The 22,579-nt window shown below is 40.4% G+C and overlaps 2 protein-coding genes across 2 annotated transcripts; both read left to right on the top strand.

The window, feature by feature from the left end:
* The first annotated feature begins 38 nt into the window (after window positions 1–38).
* Window positions 39–11,343, top strand: si:ch211-67e16.3 (uncharacterized). The gene is made up of 5 exons (XM_049009884.1): window positions 39–1,314; window positions 2,736–3,056; window positions 9,935–10,041; window positions 10,132–10,182; window positions 10,291–11,343. Exons 1-5 carry the CDS (start codon window positions 1,260–1,262, stop codon window positions 10,423–10,425), a joined length of 669 nt encoding a protein of 222 aa, XP_048865841.1. The 5' UTR covers window positions 39–1,259; the 3' UTR covers window positions 10,426–11,343.
* Window positions 11,344–13,570: 2,227 nt separating this feature from the next.
* Window positions 13,571–21,544, top strand: mdh1b (malate dehydrogenase 1B, NAD (soluble)). The gene is made up of 9 exons (XM_049009784.1): window positions 13,571–13,648; window positions 13,820–13,932; window positions 15,226–15,360; window positions 15,438–15,580; window positions 17,330–17,826; window positions 18,307–18,448; window positions 20,509–20,684; window positions 20,786–20,925; window positions 21,156–21,544. Exons 1-9 carry the CDS (start codon window positions 13,627–13,629, stop codon window positions 21,180–21,182), a joined length of 1,395 nt encoding a protein of 464 aa, XP_048865741.1. The 5' UTR covers window positions 13,571–13,626; the 3' UTR covers window positions 21,183–21,544.
* The last annotated feature ends 1,035 nt before the right edge of the window (window positions 21,545–22,579 follow it).

Raw genomic sequence — 22,579 nt, 5'->3', positions numbered from 1 at the left:
TATAGAAATATGCTTTTTTATTGAACATTTTTAATTCGTGGCATGAATAATGCAATTTTTGAATATTAGAAGTGTAACAAGGTAGGGGTATAATCTCGTGTCACGAGATCTCGCGATATTGGAACATGAGATTTCTCGTCGGACTGAAAAGCGGTCTCGCGAAGGAACTGCAAATTAGCTGCTGTAAGTGTGTTGGCGTCTGAGTAAATTACCATAGTAGATGCCCCAGACACTTTTAAATCTCCTACATGGCAGCATTTCGGGTACCCGGCGGAAAATATAAACGGCCAAAGCGTGGCAGAAAAAACACGAACCATCTGTAAGCATCGTAGGAAAATAATGCCGTACACAGCGGCTAACGCTGCTACTATGCAAAGCCATTTGCAGCGTCGTCATAGCTCTTTACTTAAAATCCACTGCACCGGTGAAAAAAAACATTAAAAAGGTTTTATGTTTGTCATTTATATTGTTTTATTATTATTCTATTTTATGTTCAATTGAGAAATCAAATAGGAGTGAAGCCTGTCTTTTGAGTTTGTGGTGAAATATTTTATGGTGATATATTTTGTTCTGTTCTTTACTGCATATGATGATGGTGATTTAAAACGTTTCACCATACATCTGTATTATTTAGCATTTTTTGTCTTTCAAATTAATCATATAATAGGCTGCTTTCCAGTAATATATTTCCTCCTTGAAGTTTTCCTTAAAATATCTCGTGGGCTAACCCATACTGAACATAATTATGTAATTTTTGTTGCTTAGAAATGTTTAAATTGTTAGTTATTGTCCAATGTTGTTAAGCAAAATGTATTGAAATTTTCATATATTTAAATATGTTTTTGTTTTGTAAGGGTTGTTTTTCTCTACACCAGAACAACAGAAAATGTGTTACTTCTGAGGCAAATCATACTAATGAAATGAGTAAAGCCACGTCGTCTTCTCAATTTCTGCCTAAGATTCATGCTCCTGAGATTTCTAATAGGCAATCTGTCAAGTGGGTCTTTGGCTGGATAAAAAAATAACATGAAAGACAGCATTCATTGCGTGGTAAGGGGAGGAGATAGTAATCTAAAAAACAAGAAAACGAAAACTTCACCGTTTCTGCCATTTCCTGTAATTTCCAGAGTGACACACATACAGGCAGATGAGGTTTTAAAACAATGGGGGAGTGACATGTATAGGGAGTTTTCCTGCCTGTCTCACATCAGTCACCCTACTTACAGTGAAGCCACAGTGTCATTTATGCTCAGTCTAAAATGGCAGTTATGATCGTTCTGTTGCTTCTTCCACTAGCCCTGGGTTCAAAAGATGGTAAGAAAGTACTACATATTTCATTTTATTTATGATTTTTTTTTTATCTTAAGTTAATTCTCAGCTCATGGTAACTTAATATAATTTGCAAAACTACGTTAACTACTGCTATTACATGAATAGTAAATTATCCAGCATCTTAAAAACTTCTGTGAACGATTGTGGAAGGTTAATTTCTTTGTGAGTTACAAAAATTAAATGGGATTGACATGAACAAAACATACTTGTCAGACACAGCATTATGTAAACTGAACGTAATCCTGCTGTAACAGACTATTTATACTGTAGATGAGATAAATGCTGAACAGTCAGTAAAAAACATTATTTTAAACTACCTTAAAAACCCTAAAGCTAATTTTTTGGTATTTTTCTGTAAATACTTTAAAATGAAGACCAACCTTTACAGTATACATGAAAACAAAACAAAAAAAGGACCGATGCAGGGCTCAAGAAAATAGAAAATTCTCTCAAAAACTTGGAATCCTCATTTTTCTTGATTATCGCTTCACAAACAGAAGGCATTTGGTTGCAGCAGGAAATCATGCAACACGACTTGAATGGAAAATGTATCGGATTGAATTCTGAAAACTGGACAGTCATCCTTCATTTTCCTGTTTTGGGTCATATTTTTGCTGCTGTAATGCTAAATGAATGGGGTGCCTTTGAAGTATGTGATGATAGACATCGCTGATATTGCATAAAAAATAAAATGTATAATAAAGTATGTCAATTATATTAGAAAATATTATCATTGTGAGGAAAATAATATTCAATCTGATCTACTCCTGTAGTATAGCCAATTGTGTCAAATGATAAATATTACAAGTTCCTTTTGGTAAAAATATTCACAAAACAGCTAAATGTCACTACAGGTGACCCTTGACTTATGATGTGGTTACGTTCCGTAAGTGAACGCATCGTAAGTGGAAAGTGAACTGAACATGGTATGACAAATAAATAAGAAAACAAAAAACGTCTTTCACTGAATAAACAAACTAATACCAGTAATTGAAAAATAAACGAATACAAATTTATTTGGTTAAGCAGAAAATAGCACTGTACATACACTGCTACGCACTGCATGTTTATGGACGCAATCACTATAGAGTGGAAACATGGCTGCAATGAATACTGCCATAACCCGGCATCAGTAGCAAGTATTGTATCACTAGCCTGGCAACAGATAAAAAAAATCATAGTTGACTACTGAAGGTGCATCGCTATCACACCATCATAAAGTCAAAATATCATAAACCAAACTACCGTAAAGCAAGGAGTATCTGTACAGTCCAGTACTTTAAGTCATTATAGAAGATGATTGGATAAATCACTGAATGCAACAAATCAGATAAGTTTAAAATGGGAAGTTGTAAATGTGGAGAGTTGTTTTCCTGTTTGCATCACTGTGAAATCCTCTACAGAGCTGCAGGTGATGCAGCCATTGTGGCAAAGTGTCAGCCCCAGTGGCGTCGCCCATATTCGATGTGAGTGCACAGAGGAGGACATGGAGGATAGGGAACTGGAGATAAAGCTGATGAAGATAAATGACCACCAGTGGAGCTGCTCAGCCAATAAGAGGACATCCCCACACTGCTCGGTGCAGAAGGAGGGCAGCGGGGTCATTACGTTCACCCTGTCACACCAGAAGCCTGACAGACACGACATGTATATCTGTGAGTGCACTAGGTCGTGGCCTAGTCCTGTCATCAGGCAAAATGGCACTGGAACCGTACTCGTCGCAGGTGAGTGTTCTCAGAAATGAACTGCAGACAAACACATACAAAACCAAAGACAATAATAAGTGAACAAGTGTCAATATTTAGCCCACACTATAACTTTTGCATCCTATATAAGGACTATTCAAATCACGGTCCTCAAGTCCATGCCCTGCTGATTTTCCAGCCTTCCTTAACCCATGAGCCAGGTGTGAAGCCCCTCTAGCTAATCAGAATCAGTAATTATCGAAGTACCTACCAGGGAGAACTGAAAACACAACCTGAATTTGGAATCTATGTCCAGATTTAAATAGCCCTGCTATTTTTTTTTAAAGTGATTGATTGTTATTGCTGACACACCGCAACAAAATGTGTCCTTTGCATTTAGCCAACATGTGACATAGTAGCAGGCAGCTAATTCGGCACTCAGGGAGCAGAGTTTGGGGCGGTACCTCACTGGTCAGGGATTTGAACCAACAACAATTCAAACACAAGCTCATTTGCCTAACCACGAGGTCACCACTATCTAGATACTCCAGACCTCTAGCTATCTTACCAACAGGTGTCTAGGATAAGTATGCTGCGTAGGAGTACAATAGCTTTGAACAAGAAACCATAAGGTGGTAAATTGATGGCATGTAATTTATTACCAACTGCTAGCTAATAAAAATAAACATCTCAAATAGTAAAAACTAAAAGATTTTAAATTAATTCTTTGGATTAAATACATAAGTAGTGATACAAATTATGTCTAGTCCAGTGTTGTGTCTAATCCCAAATCCTCTCACATGCTCCAACCTTTACCTCTAGTCTCCCTACACTAGGCTTGGGTGGTATCAAATATTTCACTGTCCACACAGTATAAAATTTCAAAATTAATACTGTCCCGGCATTTTGAAATCGGGGGTGGGGTGGGGTTGTCCCCACAATACTGAAAGTATTACCCCAGTACCACGCAACTTTGTGTGACTTATTTTAATGTAATTAGGGCCCAGCAGCTGTTTTTTCATGTACCACCGCTTACTTCACATTTCCACGTGACGTTATTCCGTGAGCAAGCAGAGTGATGTAAACTTACTGATCAGGGGTGTCGGGTGGACTGTGCAGACGCAGCCCAGACTTTGGTGTCCAGCAGATATTTTGCACGTCGTTGCTCCTCGGTTGCGCACGTAGAAGGAAATTGCATGTTTCCAGTAGGTCGCAAAGAAAGAAGAGTAGTTGTAATTATTAGCAGGGACGGATTATGGGTTGTGTGGGCCTCCCCCACCACCACCACCACCACCACAACCACCACAATTCAAGGGCCCTTGGCAGCCAAACGCCCTCCCTATAGGGTCAGGGGCCCTTGTAGGCAGAGGATCAAAGAATGTAGGCCCTCTAAAATAGACAAACGAAAATACATTGTTGATAAGCGTTGCAAATTGTTTTGGGCTACGGGCCCCACAGGCCCCCTGCACCCCAAGGGCCCCTGGGCAGCGGCCCCGCTGGCCCGGTCCATAATCCGTCCCTGATTATTAGGGATGGGCCGATCCACATTTTTTCAGTTTCAATCTAATTCCGATACACAACTGCTGATACCAATACAGATTCCGATACAAGAGCTTTTTCTCCATCCATCCATCCATCCATCCATCATCTCCCGCTTAATCCGAGGTCGGGTTGTGGGGCAGCAGTCTCAGCAGGGAGGCCCAGACTTTCCTCTCCCTGGCAACTTCATCCAGCTCCTCTGGGGGGATCCCGAGGCGTTCCCAGGCCAGCCAAGAGACATAGTCCCTCCAGCATGTCCTGGGTCTTCCCCGGGGCCTCCCCCCAGTGGGACATGCCCGGAAAACCTCACCAGGGAGGCGTCCAGGGGGCATCCTAATTAGATGCCTGAGCCACCTCATCTGGCTCCTCTCAATGCGGAGGAGCAGTGACTCTACTCCGATTCCCTCCCGAATGACTGAGCTCCTCATCCTCTCTCTAAAGGAGAGCCCAGCCACCCTGCCGAGGAAACCCATTTTGGCCGCTTGCACTCGCGATCTTGTTCTTTCGGTCACTACCCATAGCTCGTGACCATAGGTGAGGGTAGGAACGTAGATCGACTGGTAAATCGAGAGCTTTGCCTTTTGGCTCAGCTTTTTCTTTATATATATATATATATTTTTTAAGCTTGTAAATACAAATAGAAAAAATGTATGACAAAAATATTTAATTAGGCTACTACAAACATACATAACACACTATTCCACCTCGTTTGTACGTCTTGTTTAAAGCGTTTTTGAGGCATTTGTAGTTTAATATGAATATCCTCAAAGCAAGTATACACGTGGCGAATGCTTTAAATTTTAACACAATTTTTCTCCCATTGGCGTCGGCTCAGTTATACTTTGTTGCGATGGCAGCCCCTCTTGTATCACAAGCTGCAGTAAGTTTGCAAACCAGTCCAAGTTAGCGACTCCCAAATCATCCATTGCTTTTTTTGTCTCGCGCAGTTGCGTGCGATTTGTTAAGTGGGGTTGTCCATTAAACTCTATTCCCACCTCTCAAAACTTCATTTTACAAAGATTGCAAATCGCTGTGCTGCTGGTTTCTATTAAAAGCGTAAAATACTCCCGCCACGTCTTATCTAACGCTCCTTGTGCTGCGAAGGGTATGCGCATGACGTCACAGCAGGTGGAAGTCACTGCACTCACACCTACTGAGTAGCAAAAAAGACTGAGAGGCGGTGTTAACGTTCGATTTGAAAGCCGCAAAAAACACATGTAAAATGGGAAAGAGCCGTCGTACGGTTGATTGTACAACTAGATTTAACACGAAATAAAGAGCTATCTTTTTAGAGACTGCCAAAAACTAAATGAGTAAGTATAGGACATAGATCGGTCACGCATGGCCGATACCCGATCTGTCAAATAGGTCTGGATCGGCGCCGAATATCGGATCGGGGCATCTCTAGTAATTATGGATGTTTTTGATAAGCAGTTGTGTCATGGAATACAAAGTATTCCGGTGCATAAATCTGTAGAAATCACGCTAGGCAAAGAACAGCATGCAGATTGAAGTAGTTTGATATTTCCGGCACTGCAAGAACATTGCATATATAATGCAGTTTAGTGTTTTTGTGCATTTGTATACAACATTTAAGTTTATTTGTTATTGTTCTTTTTGTCACTGCAATATACGGTATTTTCAGAAGTAGCACTATTCTGGCAATTTGAAATCTTAGCAATAAAATTTGCGGAGCAGGGAGGGGGTCATGGCTAATTTATTATTACCCTAATATTCCCAAATATAATAATGGCGTTCAAACCATTGATTAAAGTTCATCTATCTGAGTTTATCTATCTATGCAATACATATGCTCTCTCCCTGTCTGATGAAGTGTCTGCCACATGAATGCACTGACCGTGTTATGTTGTAGCCTTATACAAAAATTCCACCAATGGTTAATTCAGTTGATTAACCTCTTAATTGATTGACCTCGTTTGGAAAGGCACACAGCTTTTTACATAATTCACCCACATTTGATAATGTATATCAGAGCAAAAATGAAGCCACCGAGGTCAAAGGAATTGTCTGTGTTGAGGTACAAAAAATGTAAGTACTGAAGGTCCCCAAGAGTGCGGTTGCCTCCCTAATGCTTAAATGGAAGAAGTTTGGCACTTCTTAGAGCTGGCTGCCTGGCCGAACTGAGCAGTTTAAAGAGGAGACTTGCCAAGAGAGGTGACCAAGAACCCAATGGTCACTCTTACTGAGCTCTAGAAATCTTGTGTGCAACAGACGTGGGCTCACTAAAAGCCTCAGTAAAAAGCAGATGCAAAAAGGCACCTTAAGGACTCTAGGACTTTATGAGAATGTATATATATAGCGCAAGGGGCTGCTGCAAACCTCTGGTGGTGCGGCCCCCTCCTGGCCCCGGCCCTTCTTCCTACCTTGCTTAGGAGGGCCCGAGTGTTGTGGGGCAGGCTGGTCCTGCCACGGGGCCTCCTGCTCGCAGGGTTGGGCGGCCCTCCACAGCAGCTCCCGCTCTGAGCGGGCCGGCAGCTCACCGCGCTCTTGGGTTAGCTGGGCCTCTAAGCCGTGACATGCCTCCTCCCGGCCAAGCAGCGCCCCATAATGTGGCCTCCACTGCCTAAGCCAGGCACCCCTGGCAGCTGCTCTCACTGCTCGTCAAACTCACGGCGCTCTTCTGACCAGCCTCCACCCGCTGTCTTTGCTGGTCGTGTTCGCAGCCGGAGTCGAGCCGCAGCTTCTCGTCACTGACGAGCGGGGAACCCTTGATGGCCGGTGAGGGGCTTAAGTCTGCTGTGGTGCCCAGCCTCCTCAGTTGCTAATGTTGTCTTCACCGAGATTTTGGTGGGCAGGCAGGAGCGGCTTCAGGCCGCACTGCGGGGGTCCGGTGCATCCTGGATGGAGCAGAGAGTGCCTCCCTTTCCCCGGCATCCCCTGCTCGTCTGCCGGGGATCTGGTGCGAGCTTCCGGGTAGTCACAAGCCCGGTGATCTCTCTTACAGCACCAGCAGACAAGCTTTGTACTTTCAGTGCAGTGCCGTTGCTTCTCTGCCACCCCGAGGTCTGCCAAACTGGAGCAAGCTTGCCGGACGATGGTGATCAGCATCCGCTCCAGTCACTTCCGGGATCCCACCCCTGACACCAGTGTGGCGTCGAATAGACTAAGGCATTGCGGGAGCATAGAGAGACATGTTAAATATAGTGTTAAATATACATGGGGGTTGGACCGGGTACACACAAGACACGGGTAAATACACGTGCAACAATGAGGAAATGTAACCATTAACATTAACAAGAACAACACAATAAGAGCTACGGGGCGTGCTGGGACATGCGTCCAACTGTTGCTACAATATATATATATATATATATATTATATGTATATATATGTATATATATATATACAGTATATATACACACACACACACTCTCTACAGGCTAGAAGTTTGGGCCCACCCTCCGACGTTAGACTGCTTTTTTTAGACTTTTATTACAGGAAAATATAAAAAAATACTTAAAATAAGGGTTAATATCAATATGTAAAGAAACAAGAACGCAAGGACCATACTTGTGTTCTTGCTAATTTGGTTCCCAAGAATGACCCTGAGGGGCAATGAATCATGGGATTGGTGTCATTCGGCGAAGATGCAACCGATGTATGCTTGACATTTGCGGTGAACGTCCAGGGATTTTTGCCATCCTCGTGGACTTGTGTTCTTAGTATTGGAAATGGTCTTCGGCAATGGAAGATGACGTAAAACGGGTATATGACAACACAAGTACAGTCAAGTAGGCATATTGAGATTCACCCCAAATCTAAATTGTGTCGTTTTGCCTGTCGTAGTCTCTTTTTCTTGTTAACGCCATGAAGTAAAGGGTTTCTGGCAGAAACTCGACCCTGCAGTCCAGCTGCTCTCCGTCTTTGCTTGACTGTATTGAGATACCAGTTTCCCTCTGTTCACAGTAATCAGCCCTCAGACCATTACAGTCATCTTCCAATTTCTTTTGCACGTCTCAACTAACTGTTGATTTTCAGCCTTTGATGTTACTTTCACTTTCCTTGACTCAGATTGTTTCCGGTCACTGTTGCTTCCTGTCAACATTTTTCTCTGTAAACAGTAAGTCACTCCATGGTCAGAAACATTCAACTTTCTGGCTGTTTGTCGATGAGAGAACCCTTCTTTAGTGTTATCTTCACAAGGTCAAATGTCTTCTGAGGTCTCCCTTCCCTTTGTTCCCACCAAGTGTTGCTGCTTCAGTTTTTTGCCATTTGATCAGTTCCAGGTCGTCACCCATGCAATGTGTCTGCAAATTTTGAAAAAGATCAATTAAACAGTTTTGTTAGTTACTCTGCTAATGAGAATATTCCTGCGTTTGATTATTTCTCTCCGAGTCGGAACTCGGATGAAAACGTCACGAAAAACATCACTTCCCGTCGGAAACACGGCTCTTTTATGACAGTGATATCGGACAGAATTTTCTTGTCCGAGTTTCCCCCGTGATGTAATTTCAACACACGGCTTAAACACTCAACAGTACTTCTATTTTATACATCTTTAAAAATGTTTATTTTGTTAAATGTTTTAATAGTTATAAATGTAATTGCACGTGTTCGATTTAGAGAATACCATATCGTGACCGTAAACGGTATCCTAACATGCAATATCAAATTTTTACCAGACTTGTTAGTGTCTTTGGTTTGTTTTTAGTTTGTTTGTTTGACATTGATCTGTGAAATGTACAAAAAGTTTGATTCTTTGGGGAGTTGGGGACCCCTGTCTTAGATGCTAAAAATCAAAAATTATTTGACGAAATATCATACACTGCCTGGCCATAAAAGTCACAGCTTGTCTGTAACCATTTTGCCTTCAGTGGCCCTCCACAGACTGTAACCAGTTCTATTTGTGCTGAGTGTATGCTCGGCATGGTGGCTGTAGCTCGCTACTCCCAACTCTCCGCAATCCAGTACCGTATGCACTTCACTAAGGTTAATATAATTCCTCACAACAGATATTTTTTGTTTTGTGTGCAGGTGTGCAAAGCAGTATTATCAGTGGTAAATATCGGCTCATTTTTATTCATTGGCTGATGGCCCATTGTTGCTGCATGGGCCACTACTGATAATTGGGCCATACATCTGATGCATTTTTTATTTATTATTTCTTATTTAAAATGCATATAATTACATTATTGGCCATTATTGGTATTATTGTTTTTATCGTTTAATTCATTTTGTTTGTAAGGTACTAAGTTTTGGAGTCGTGTTCCCCAAATCCCATTTTTTGATACGTGTGTTTTAGTGGATGCAACGTTTTTCAGGAACTCATTAACAGGACTACCCTACAATGAAAACATATTAAAGTTTTGGATAATAATGGGTGCTCGTTATATGTCTGTGTCCTGTTTTCTTCATAGAGATACACTGTCCCATCTTAAACTTCTGGACATGGACTCTGATTGGAGTGGCAGGATTATTCTGTCTTTGCAGCATGTTTGTTACATGCGCCTACATAAAGTTGAGGGTAAGATATGCCGGTGAGCCATAGAACACTGCTACCTTTTCGGTTGTAGTTTTGCAGATATAAAGACAGATTGCTGCTCTGTTTTTGCAGGTCTTGCAGTCTGAAGAGACAGATGATTCACTAACCTATGTACAGATGCAGGTATGTTGAACAGCCCGCCCATAGCAGAGAGAAAGAAAAATGAGGGAAAATTATATAAGCTGTTACATGTTAGATGTGATCTAAATCAGTCAATAACTGATTTTCCAGAGGAAGAGGCGGGACCCAGAGAACAATGCTGAGTACGTCGACATGCGGGAAGTGTATTCGGTTGGCAGAGGCTCTGGAAGAGACATGAATTACAACTCCCAGCAGTTTCACTGTATGTCATACCCAAGCAAGTGAGCGCTTCACATAATTGCATTCCTTACCAAGCACATTTTGCTGCAATTACTATAGTCTGCAGTCTAGATATGATGCCATTATACTGCCTATAATGAAACATGATTGTTGACAAAAATGTATAAACAGCTGTTGAAGTGCAATGACTAATTATTGGAATAGGAATGTATGATCTATGATCACTGTAAATAATCTTTCCTGTTTATTTTAATATTCTTAACCTGTATGTTAAGGGTAATACTGTCATACGCACATATATAAATATATATAAGGATATTATTTCCAGAGCCACTAAATGAAGTAAAATAAAACTTCTTCTAAAACTAAGACTTTGAATGTCTACATATGGTACCTATGAAGGACACAGTAGCAAGAAATTAGCAAATATATCAATATAAAATAGATGATGTATCTATAGAAATAAAATCGTGATGTGATAACTTATTGATTAGATGTGATTAGATGTGATTGTGATAAAATTGTGATGGGGAAGCAGCATGTGGCTCTGTGGGCTAAGCCTGTGTGCCTGTAATCAGAAGGTCACAGGTTCAAACCCAGCCTCAGCCTGTGGGTCCTTGAGCAAGGCCCTTAACCCCCAGCTCTATGAGAAAAGAGGAAGTTGGGGGAGGCATAAAGACAATTTCCCTATGGGTATCAATAAAGTATCAATTATTATTATCATTTCATGGAATCCAGAGTGTCTCATATGACTTGAATGTAGTTAAATTTCAGTGGAACTTTCAGCAATACATTGTGTCTTCCTCCGCCCACTTATCACACATATCTACTTTTTCCTTTGATGTTTTTCACTCATGTCATTTCCCGTCACCACTGTGCTGACATCACTAAGCGATTAAATTCCTTGAAAAGGCGTCTGTGAAAAGGAACTCAGGTTATTGAATAAATGGTACATATTTGTAATGTATATTCTTTGAGTGGTCATTGCGTATGTTTTGCATAAAATGGAGTCATAGAACATTCTGGTTTAAGAGGAGAAAGGTCATCGGAAGGTCAGCTGCTGGTTTCACGCAAGATCCGCTTACATGCCCATTTATTAAACACATAAAAGAATCTACCTAAGCTGAAGCTGTAGTTAGATGAAGACAAACCACAGACCACAGAGACCCCATACTGGTAAATCAGCGACATAATGACAACCCAAAAATGAACAACGTCAGGACTGAAGGACAAACCACTCAGAAAGAAAATAAATTTTAGTGTCTTAGAAACCTACATTTGCATTAATTAACTTTGCTCACAGGGCAACTCTGCCAATCTAAGCCATAGGGGGAATTCCCAAGCAAGTCTCCATGACACCAGGGAAACTTGCTTACATATCTCTGTCTTCACTACAGCAATCTCCTAAAAGAATATTTCTGTTGCTGAAATTATCATGCTTATATAAAACTTTTGTTCAGAAATGTAACACGTGTAGGCCTATTGTATGCAGAGTTGGGTACTTCAGGTCCAGAGAGTAAAAGTCCAGACCAGGATTTTGTTTCAACCAGCCAGTTGAGTGCTCTGTGACTGTGACTGTATGTGCAACTGGTTGGTTGAAACAAAATCCCGGTTTGGACTTTTACTCTCTGGACCTGAATTTCCCAACTCTGGCTAATTATATGCAAACACATTTAGTAAATATATTTTTCTAACTTGAAGTAAAAAGTATGTGAAACTTGCTGTGCATTTTCCCGAAGGACAGTACTGGTCATAAGAACCAGGAAAATAGCAGAATTCTCAAAATATGTTACCGTAAAGTGATTTCTGCATACACTGTAAGTGTTACAAGTTGAAAGTACAATCACAGCCACACAACATTTTTTCAACCTTCTAATTTCAGGAGAGAAACATACTTCGTATACTATTTGCTGCTAAAACTACTTTTGATGGATAAATAGTTAAGGAAGATGGATAAGAATTAAATTAAATGAATCTTGACCATATACACTCTCAGAAAAAAGGGTACCAGTTTGTACCTTTGCTTGTACCTGGGGCTGGACCCTCAAGGGTCTGCCAAATGTACCCTTAGCTGTAGATAATTGGGGCGAAACGTGTGTCTCACGGTCAATGCATGAGACTTGAGAGCCCCGCCTACCACATTCATTGGCTCTTGCTCTGCCACTCCCACCTTGTCTGCACTCCATGTATATGCGCTTCCCTGTAATGACATGCTTGCAGCGGGATCACATGTAACTTATTTTTTAATTTACCCAGAAACGACAAATGCTATTTTATGACTGGCTGGTAGATGGCTATTAACTCTGTATAACTCAGGACAGTTATGAAATGTACTGTGCATCGTCCATTAATTCTATATAACATGACACTCTGGTGGGTCTTGTCCCTTACTTCTCAGGGTGAGAAGCACAAGGTGTGGCGTGTGAGCATGTGAACTGGTTGAAATGCGTGTGTCTCATGGTCAATCCGTGAGACTTGCAAGCCCTGGTGTACTTTACCATTTCTAAAGTACCTATACGCCAACCGTCAAACTACTCTACACAGCCTACATATCAATGCAATGCCCCACCTCTGTAAGGTGACCTTCTAGTAGTGTTCCGTACTTCTAGAATGTTGTTTAAAAGTCAGCAGTACTACTGAAACTACTACAACTGAAACAATAGCATGCACAAAAATGACTACTATCATAACTATTGATGGTACTATACCAGTAGTTGCTCATAAATACAGCTGGTAATTTTTTACTGTTGATGCCAGTAGTCCCAGTGCTGGCCAAAGCAAACCATTAGTATTAAAATAATTATCATTTCAATTACAACTATCATTATTACAACTGCTGTTTCAGAAACCACTGCTTTCCAGTACAATCAGAACTATTGTCAGCTCTATGACAATGCTCATCACTCTGTTAATTTGATCAATGGGATCAATATAGTATCTATCTATAAACAGAAGCTGGATTTATGTACAGAAACACTCATTTTGCTTATACATTCCAAAATGCAGCATTATAGAAGGGGGGGGGGGTGCCCTTCTATGGGGTCTCAATTTTATTTACCTGCAACCCAGTTTGTAAAGTATCACAGTGTAGCGTGAAAACCTCGAACCTGTTACTGATATTCCCTGCAATGAGAAATATCTATCGAAACGAATACAATTTCACGACTAACTCTTGTTTCCCACCGAATCCTACAATGTAACGCCAACTGGTTACCAAGCAACCAGCAAGCAACTATCCAAACAAGCATGGCAAAATTTGTGCTAGCAGGTAAGAATTAAAAACCCGTTTTCAAAGCAAATGTTGATTGTCATCATAACATCTGGTGATTGCTTTTAAGTAACGTTTGGTATATAATAGGTACGCTACTTCCTTAGTTGGACTGATTGTTTTCACGATTAATATTAATGTCTTTATCCATGTTAATTGTATTGTTCGTAGGCAAAGCTGACTGCCCAAACTATGCCAAAGCCGAGCATCTGTCAGACTTACTGCAGAGAAACCTACCAAACTTCCAGATTTATAAAATCTGTCAGCACCCAAAGGACTGGCAGGTAGCTATTAAAAGAGATGGAAGCTGGAAGATTTTTTTAAGCATGTTATTAGGAAAACCACATTTTGCTTTGCGAAAAAGGAGTTATCGGAGGCAGGACGGAAAGAGAGGCGTCAAAGCAACACAAATACGCACACAGAAAGTATTCGGACTGTATAAAGCAAATGCCATGACACATGAAACAAAACGGAATTCCGGGCATTTTACGCATTCTTAGGTCTCAAAAGGAGGCTGTATGGCCACCCTAATATTCTTCACAATCCCAGTGTTATTCACTGCTATTACCTGCATGTCGACACAAGTCAGTTGGATGACATTTACAAACGTCTCCCACAAACATATTTAAAATCAGAGGGATTAAATCGTGTGTTCTGGCTACTGATGAGATCTTAAACTTCAGAGTTTACCATTTATAAATATTTGGTCCCCTTCAAGAAAAAAATGGCATGATAAAGCTCTAAAAGATGCAAGCATAAATATGTTAATTCCAGCTTCCCGCGAACGCTGTCTTCTCATCAAGCGCTCAAATACTCAGTGCTGTTTTATGCCGTCATTATTCAGTTCAATACATAAGGGGATAACGGCAATGAAATTCATGTAACACACAGTGAAAATGATACACAAAAAACTATGGACTTTGTTTTGACGAAGGAATCCTTGACCTTTACCAAGAAATACAAGTTTCATAATAAATAGAAACGTCACAAGCAGAGGCGTTAGTTACCGCGTTCTAGATTAGTCCTCTAAAATGAGCTTGAATGCTGCACATTCTAATTCAGCTTATTTGCTACTATTTTATAAACAAAAAGGGTAATGCTTTACTTGATGAGGCACAAATAATAGGATATAGTATTATGCTATTACCTATGTATTAAATAACCACAATTAAGTCTTAATTAGTTACTATATTTGTTACTATGTCTGTTAATTTTGTAAAGCTTTGTGAACTACCGAAGGAACAAGTGATGAATAACACAAGTGAAATACTGATCTCATGTTTGTTCATCATTAATGAATCGTGACATTTTGTACCTCAACTAGCACCTATATTGGTTCATGAGTTGTACTTCAGATAGTAATCGAGGTATTGCTAAGTATTTGTGCCCTGTCATCCTTGATTTGTTGCTCTTAAGCTCTTTTCTGGTCACTTCGGAGCTCTCTGTTAGCACACTTTCACAATATTTGCTTCAGCCGGAACTCGTGACATTTACCAGGAGTGGGTGGGAGCAGAATTACATTTTTCTCAAAGTGGTGAGACACTTGTTGATCTCACTCTTCTATTCCTCCTCTGAAGCAATGGCTGGAGGCGACCTGTAAAGACAATGGCTGGACCCATGATCGTTCTCCTATAGTCTGGAGGGAATTGATTGACCGTGGAGGGAAGGGCTTGTTGCTTGGGGGTTTAAATGAATTCCTGGACCATATTCAGGTATTAATATCATTTTATTGTGTTATACACTTTTAATTGAAAGTTCTTGAGGAATAATCCCCTCATCACTTTTGAAGGGGTACTATGGTATCACCTCAGATATGACTGATGAGCTGATGATGAAGGTTGCAGCGGAGAACCTGGAGATAAAAGAGCAGTGCATGAAGGATGAGGTCCACTGCCAGAGCCTCATTAAACCACTGCACATCTGGATTAGCAGGTACGGATGAAGCACGTTTGGGAGGTTAGGTCAGGAGGGGTAACACTAAAAATCTTGGATCCCCAGCTCCAGACCACTGGCATGTTCCAGGGCTCCTGTTAATGTCCAGACCCTCTGAATCATTCAGGGCTTCCACCCTGTTTAAAGTGCCCCTGGATTCAATCTGCATACTTAGTTGATGCTTTTGTCCTAAGTGATGCACAAGTGGGGGATTAGAGAGCGGGGTCAGCCAGTCCCCGGAGAAACTGGGATTCAGGGACTTTTTCAAGGGCCCGTCAGTCTTCCGGCCACAAGCCGTGGCCTTTCAGTCAGAGGCAGAGTCTTAATTCAGAGAACCACACACTGTCCTTCAGGAAAGGGAGGACACAGTGAAAGGCAGCCACATCCAGAAATGGTAGAGACAGGCTGAAACATGACAGTAATGGCCAGAGAGATCAAAATAACTCTTTTGACTAGCTTTTTTTTCCCAACATCTACTCTTCTGGTATGAAGGACATTTTAACTTGTCTTACAGAGCTTCAGTTGTGCTACACTTTCAAATACACCATGTAGTACATGGGTGCCCACACTATTTCAGTTTGCGAGCTATTTATAAATGACCGAGGCAAAATGATCTACTTACTATAAAAATGCAAAACATATATTTATGTATAGATATACCTAGTATTCTTTATTCTTCTTCTTCTTCTTTTTTATTATTATTATTATTATTATTATTATTATTATTATTATTATTATTATTTTTGGGCGGTATGGTGGTGCAGTGGTTAGTACTGTTACCTCACACCCCTGGGACCCGGGTTCGAGTCTCCGCCTGGGTCACATGTGTGTGGAGTTTGAATGTTCTCCCCATGTCGTCGTGGGGTTTCCTCTGGGTACTCCGGTTTCCCCCCACAGTCCAAAAACATGCTGAGGCTAATTGGACTTGCTAAATTGCCCGTAGGTGTGCATGTGAGAGTGAATGGTGTGTGAGTGTGCCCTGCGATGGGCTGGCCCCCCATCCTGGGTTGTTCCCTGCCTCGTGCCCATTGCTTCCGGGATAGGCTCCGGACCCCCCGTGACCTAGTGGGATAAGCGGTTTGGAAAATGGATGAATGGATGGATTATTATTGTATTTAGTTTCCCTTTGTGAAAAATAAAGCATTTTTGAATTGAACTGGGATTTTAGTTCCTTCACCTTTCTCATTCTCAGCTCGCTTTTCGAAGGGAAGTTAATGTCGTAGTTTTTATGAACAGTCCTAAAATGCCGCTCCTCCACATTTCCCTTGTTCAGAATAGCAATGGTAGACTGACAGATGAGGCAAATGCACTTTGAATATGACATTACAAACAAAATGTCCTCCATTCATTCCATATGGAAGTGGTAGGTTTTCGGCTTCTTACCTGGTCCAGCTCCCCCATTAATTTTTATACCCTTTCTTAAGTTTAGTAGAAATAAACTGGAGGCTAATTTGAGGCGACTCTGTTGCTTGCTGGAGTTTTGCGGCAGCTGGCGCGGTTAAACGCGTCATCCATCCTCTATTTTTCATGCCATGCGATCTCCCCACTCTACCTTCGCGAGTGATCGTGATTGACGTATTGGGCACCCCTGATGTAGCACAACAACAATTGTGAGTTAAAGTTCAGTGTAAAGTACAACCATCTTAGTGTTGCAAAACCTTTGGGAAATGGATGCTTCAGCATTAAACTCTTCAGTAAAGTCCCGAAATTCTAAAATTAGACAAAATTTCTGTTTTCCTAAACCTGCAGTTCACTGTCCTCCACCTGTTACCACCTGATTCCCCTACTGCTTGAGCCTGGTATGTTTCGAAACTCCCCCAAAATCCACCTCCACTTGCTAGATGTAGAAGGGGACAGTGAGGCACTGCAGGGCCTCAGGATGGAGGTTGAGGACATGGCTCTTCCCCTGCTGCACAAGGCGACCGTACACACCAGTTTGGAAGATGCTTTCTATAAAGCCCACCTCATTATTTCCCTGGATGACCTGATGTCAGAGGAGGCCGGCAGAGAACAAAGCATGACGAAGACTGCAGAGCGTTTTCGAAAATACGGCCAACTCATTGATGGGAGAGCACAGAAGGAGGTGCGAGTCATTGTAGCGGGGAACTCCTTCATCAACTTAAAGTGTTCTGTGCTGTTGGAGAATGCACCTTCCTTGATGTACAATCAGTTTGTAGCCCTGGCAACCCAACCTGTAATGGAGGCAACAGCCCATATTGCACAGAAGTTAAATGTGAAGTCCGCAGGTAATAGACTTTTCTCCACTCTTCCTCTTTATCGTTAATATAAGTCATAGTACTACTCTTCGGTTCATTTTGTTTCAGTTCCTCTTCAATCCAAGTGTCTTAATATCGTAAGTTCAATTATGGAGTCCCTTAGTTATCAGGATAAAAAAAAATGGCATGCAGCAGCTCTCGACTTACAACTAATCTGAGAAAACAAATTACTAACTAACTCGACTACAGGACTAATTCGATAGAACTAAATATTAAATCAAGACCACAAATTACTACAAGATATTTTTTCTATCATGACACCTAAAGGCCTCCATATTAAAGCACACAGAAGAGCATAACTTTGAAATAATTTTGTGCAAAATATTTCTCACTTCATCTGAAATATGTGTGTCTGTAAAACTGTAAAAAGTATCTGTAAAACAAAATTTGAATCAGTGTCAATATAAATCCCGGCCAGCGAAAGATATTTAACCCGCATTTTATTGTTAGATGTGACAAATGTAATCCTCTGGGGGGACATTAGTGGTACCTATCATATAGACCTGCAAAAGGCCAAAGTTTTCCAGTATGAGGGGGCAGTCCAGGGACCCCCAGCATTTTCCCAGGCTGTCCTGGAAGTCATTCATGACAGGTAAGATGTTTTTCCCCTTTAAGTGATACCAAAAGTGTGATAAATTCGGTACATCTTTGTCTAGAGTCTACAAATATAAAGATTATGAGTTCAAAATTTTAAGAAATGGTGTAACTCAAGATAATGCTGCTAACACAGCTTGTACTGCAACATCCTGTTATCCATTGTACAGAAGCCTTTTTTTTATACTTCTGAAGTGCAAAACGTAGTGTAGCAGCGCCACCCAGTGATTCCTTCAGTAATATTTGGACTTTCTGATTTGACAAATGGCATGACCCAAAAGGCTAATTTTTCCAAACCTGGTCCTCAAAATTCTCCATCTGCTTGGCTTTTCAGCTCTGACCTTTGTCATACGTTTACATTAATATATTTCTTCATATAGATTTTTTTTAAATACATTTAAAACCATGAGAAGTGAAGAAAAAAAAATCTTCATTTCCTATTTGTTGACTTTAACATGCATGTTGAATATATTGATAGCCAATTATTTTATTGTAATTCTTCTTGATCTTGAAAGAATTCCAATTATTTATTCAAATTCAGTTTAGGATGATGCAACTTTTGTAAACCTCTTGAGGACATAAACATGCTTTCTTAACACAAGCAAATGTGATTATTTAGAAAAGTGATTTGCACAACCCAGTAAAACATAACTAACAATTAAATTGACTGGGAAAAGATACAAGCAGGGTTCATGGAGCTACCTAGGACCAACAGTGGGAAATCTCATCTTTGGGGTCAAGTCACACCAAAGGTGTGTTTCAATACTCCTGCACTTAAAGCAGATCAAAGAGACCATTGGCACCAATTGCTAGATGTCATCCAGTCTCACACAAGCTGCACTGCTCAGTCTGTCTCTGCTTCATGACGTTTCCGTTTCATGAGCAGCTATGGAGAATAAGAGGACTTGAAGTATGTGCAGCAGTTTGTGTAAAATGCAAGATAAAATAGATATTGAAACTAACCTAGTACATCAGTCAGTAACACTGTACTTGAGGAGACATGAATAATGTAGTAGTACACACTTACTTAATGCATTAATTAACCAGTAACTAAATGTTTAAGTACTAATCCCGTGTTCACTCAGCATTAATTAGTCATGACAGTTCATGTATTTCATGGGGAGACCTATATTAGTTCATGATTTGTTCTTGAGTAGTAAATGAGTTCATTTTTGCACCCTCAAGTGAAGTGTTACCATTATTAGCTAATTAGTTAACTGTTAACTAATATAGTGGCTGAATGAAATACATGAACTGTCGTGATTGATTAATGATGAACAAGCATGGGATCAGTATGTAACTACGTAGTTATTTGGAACTCTTAGTTACTTAGTTAACTAGTGCGTTATGTAAGCATATACTACATTATTCATGTTCCGTCAAGTAAAGTGTGACCCATCAGTCAAAGCCCTAAGGGACTTGAGTTTGATTCAATCTGTGATACATTATTTGTTGGAGAACAACAATCACCTGTCTGGTGACAGCTGGCTGCTACGCCTCTTATTACTGCTCAGTTACAGGTGTCAGCTTGGCATTGAGAGTGTGGGTGGAGTAAAGCTCCCTGTTTCTGGATGAAGTCATAGAGCATAATAAGCCAAATAATAACATGCTTATCATGCTGTTACTGTATGTCTAATTATATATTCTATTTGTATATTGTTGTTGCTGTACTGGGTGTGGTTGAATTAATTAGCATTCCAGTGGATGTTCTGCACAATAATGGAAAGGAAGCCGGCGACTGACAGATCATGCATTAGAAGAGCTCTATGCTAGTTTAAGGGGGAAGCCTGTACTTGGATTAAATGGCCATTTCATATGGGGTACAAATAGAACAAACACTGGAAAAGCATGAAACATTCCTGGTTCTTATATTTTGGCTTAATAGGAATGTATCTTATAATTTATAATGCATTTTTAAATTTATAATTATGTTTAGCTGAACTCTACACAGCAGGTCAAATATCTAAAATACATGCGATGCATGTTGCTTTAAAGAACATTTGTGAGATCACAGTCTTAGCCTATAAACCGAGACCCATCTGTTTTCTCAATTGAAAGGATATGGCTTGAGACTGACTTCTTGGACTTGTTGAGCACCCACCATGCAAAGCTCTTAGCAAAGACAAAGAGGACTGCAGCTCTGTCAGCAGCCAGTGGGATTGTTACTGTTTTAGGAGCCTGGAACTTTGGCTCTGCTCCAGGGGAGATCCTCTCACTGGGCGTGCTCAGTACAGGTGAATCAGCATTTACAGATGTACATTAAAAAGTCATATCCTTGGAAATGAGTTTGCCAGCCAGGATTATATCCATATGGGTTGTTTAAATGGTTTCACAGGGCAGTTTGGCATTCCTGCTGGTCTGGTGTTCTCCTTACCTGTGAGCTTCCAGCATGGGGCTTGGCTGGTACCACATGACATCTCCATTGATGACCATCTTAAGATCAAACTTCAGGCTGCTGCCTTCCAGCTTCAAGCAGTAAGGATCAGCAGCTCTGCCTAAGGATTAGACAGACACAAATGCGGTATTAAATTCTCAAGTTCAGGGACAATTTGTTAGCATCAGGGAGCTAGTTTGGACCAGAAAAAAACATTAGATGTGTCACTAAAGTCTATTACATTGCCTGTAAAATTTCTGTATCGTCATGCTTAACATATTTGTTGCTGCTGCACATCAAAGAATAAGTATTAATTTACTTTTTTTTCCAGGAAAAAGATTCCATCAAGATTCAATAGAATCAATAACCCAAAATAAAATTAAGACCAGATATTTTCCCATTTGGTGTTTCTGAATTTCTTTTATGTAAGATAAGAAATATACTGTAACACAACAAAAGTGAGTGCACCCCCGCCCTCGCCACAAGGTTAAATTAGTACGCTTACTTATGCCATTTTGGACTGTTAAAAGTGCAAGTTTGTGAAGAGGAAAGCCATCACGAAGGAAGAGAAATCAGACATTGTAAAGTGATCTGAAAAAGGGGGTGTTTCGATTTACACCAAAATTCAGGTTATGTCACTGTCATAGGAACGGAACTGTGTCGTAACCCAAGGACCCCCTGTATTAGAAAACTAAACATTAGTAGAGTGTGTACTAACTTTTTGCTTTTAATGAATTGATCCTTCATCACAGTTAAACACTGAAATATTTTAGTGTTTTATATTGATTGCATTAATCATTTTGTTCTTTAAAAAAAATTATAATAATATTGTATTAAATTGAAATAAATTTTAATTTCCTAACACTTTAGTGATATTAGGCAGAAGTGTACTCACTTTTGTTGTATATTATGCAGTTCGTCCCATTTTATCTGTAAAATCAATTTGCTTGGTAACTGTCAGAAGTTATCTGAGAATTTAGTGATTTAACATTATTTACCTATTATCCATCCATCCATCCATCCATCCATCCATCCATTTTCCAACCTGCTTATCCTAATGGGCATGAGGCAGGGAACAACCCAGGATGGGGGACCAGCCCATCGCAGGGCACACTCACACACCATTCACACACACAGGCACTCCAACGGGCAATTTAGCAACTCCAATTAGCCTCAGCATGTTTTTGGACTGTGGGGGGAAACCGGAGGAGGAAACCCCACGACGACATGGGGAGAACATGCAAACTCCGCACTTGTCATTTGGTCTGGCCATATAATCCATACCCATCCCGTACTCACCAACTTGAACAATTTATAGATGTACTGGATGGATCACCTGGAAATGTGAAAGTTAATGTGTTTTTGCCTGAGTCCTTGCTGTGATATGAAGGCCTGAAAGTACACATTCATTTATTGGCCGTTATTGAGTCTTACTATATGTGACAATTTGCAGACTCATGCCCCAATTAGGTGGTTCCTTGTATTCCTTTGTGCATGTTTTAATGTCCATGTTTGAAAACGTCATTTATATTATTCATATATTTAAACATTCATGGCAACGGCAATTTATATGGATGGTACATTTATAGTAACATCAGTAATGTTATAACCAAAATGCTTTACATTAATGATAGAATAAAATTAACCAATAAAATACAATAAGACATAATACATCCAACAGAAAAACGAGGACAAACAAATGAGTAGCTACAAAAATAAAACATAGAATCTCTGATGTTCATGAAAGGCTAATGA

Source organism: Brienomyrus brachyistius, chromosome 1 (genome assembly GCF_023856365.1).
Source record: "Brienomyrus brachyistius isolate T26 chromosome 1, BBRACH_0.4, whole genome shotgun sequence".
NCBI lineage: Eukaryota > Metazoa > Chordata > Actinopteri > Osteoglossiformes > Mormyridae > Brienomyrus > Brienomyrus brachyistius.
The sequence above is the reverse complement of the archived record's forward strand: the minus strand, read 5'-3'. Positions and strand labels throughout refer to the sequence as shown.

Bases quoted from the DNA above. Each gene is read 5' to 3' on its own strand.
- mdh1b (XM_049009784.1), top strand. From the start codon at position 13,627: ATGGCAAAATTTGTGCTAGCAG. The intron at 13,933-15,225 runs GTAGCTATTAAA...CCTCCTCTGAAG, and splicing joins AGCACCCAAAGGACTGGCAG to CAATGGCTGGAGGCGACCTG. The intron at 15,581-17,329 runs GTACGGATGAAG...CTAAACCTGCAG, and splicing joins CTGCACATCTGGATTAGCAG to TTCACTGTCCTCCACCTGTT.
- si:ch211-67e16.3 (XM_049009884.1), top strand. From the start codon at position 1,260: ATGGCAGTTATGATCGTTCTGTTGCTTCTTCCACTAGCCCTGGGTTCA. The intron at 3,057-9,934 runs GTGAGTGTTCTC...TTTTCTTCATAG, and splicing joins TGGAACCGTACTCGTCGCAG to AGATACACTGTCCCATCTTA. The intron at 10,042-10,131 runs GTAAGATATGCC...CTGTTTTTGCAG, and splicing joins GCGCCTACATAAAGTTGAGG to GTCTTGCAGTCTGAAGAGAC.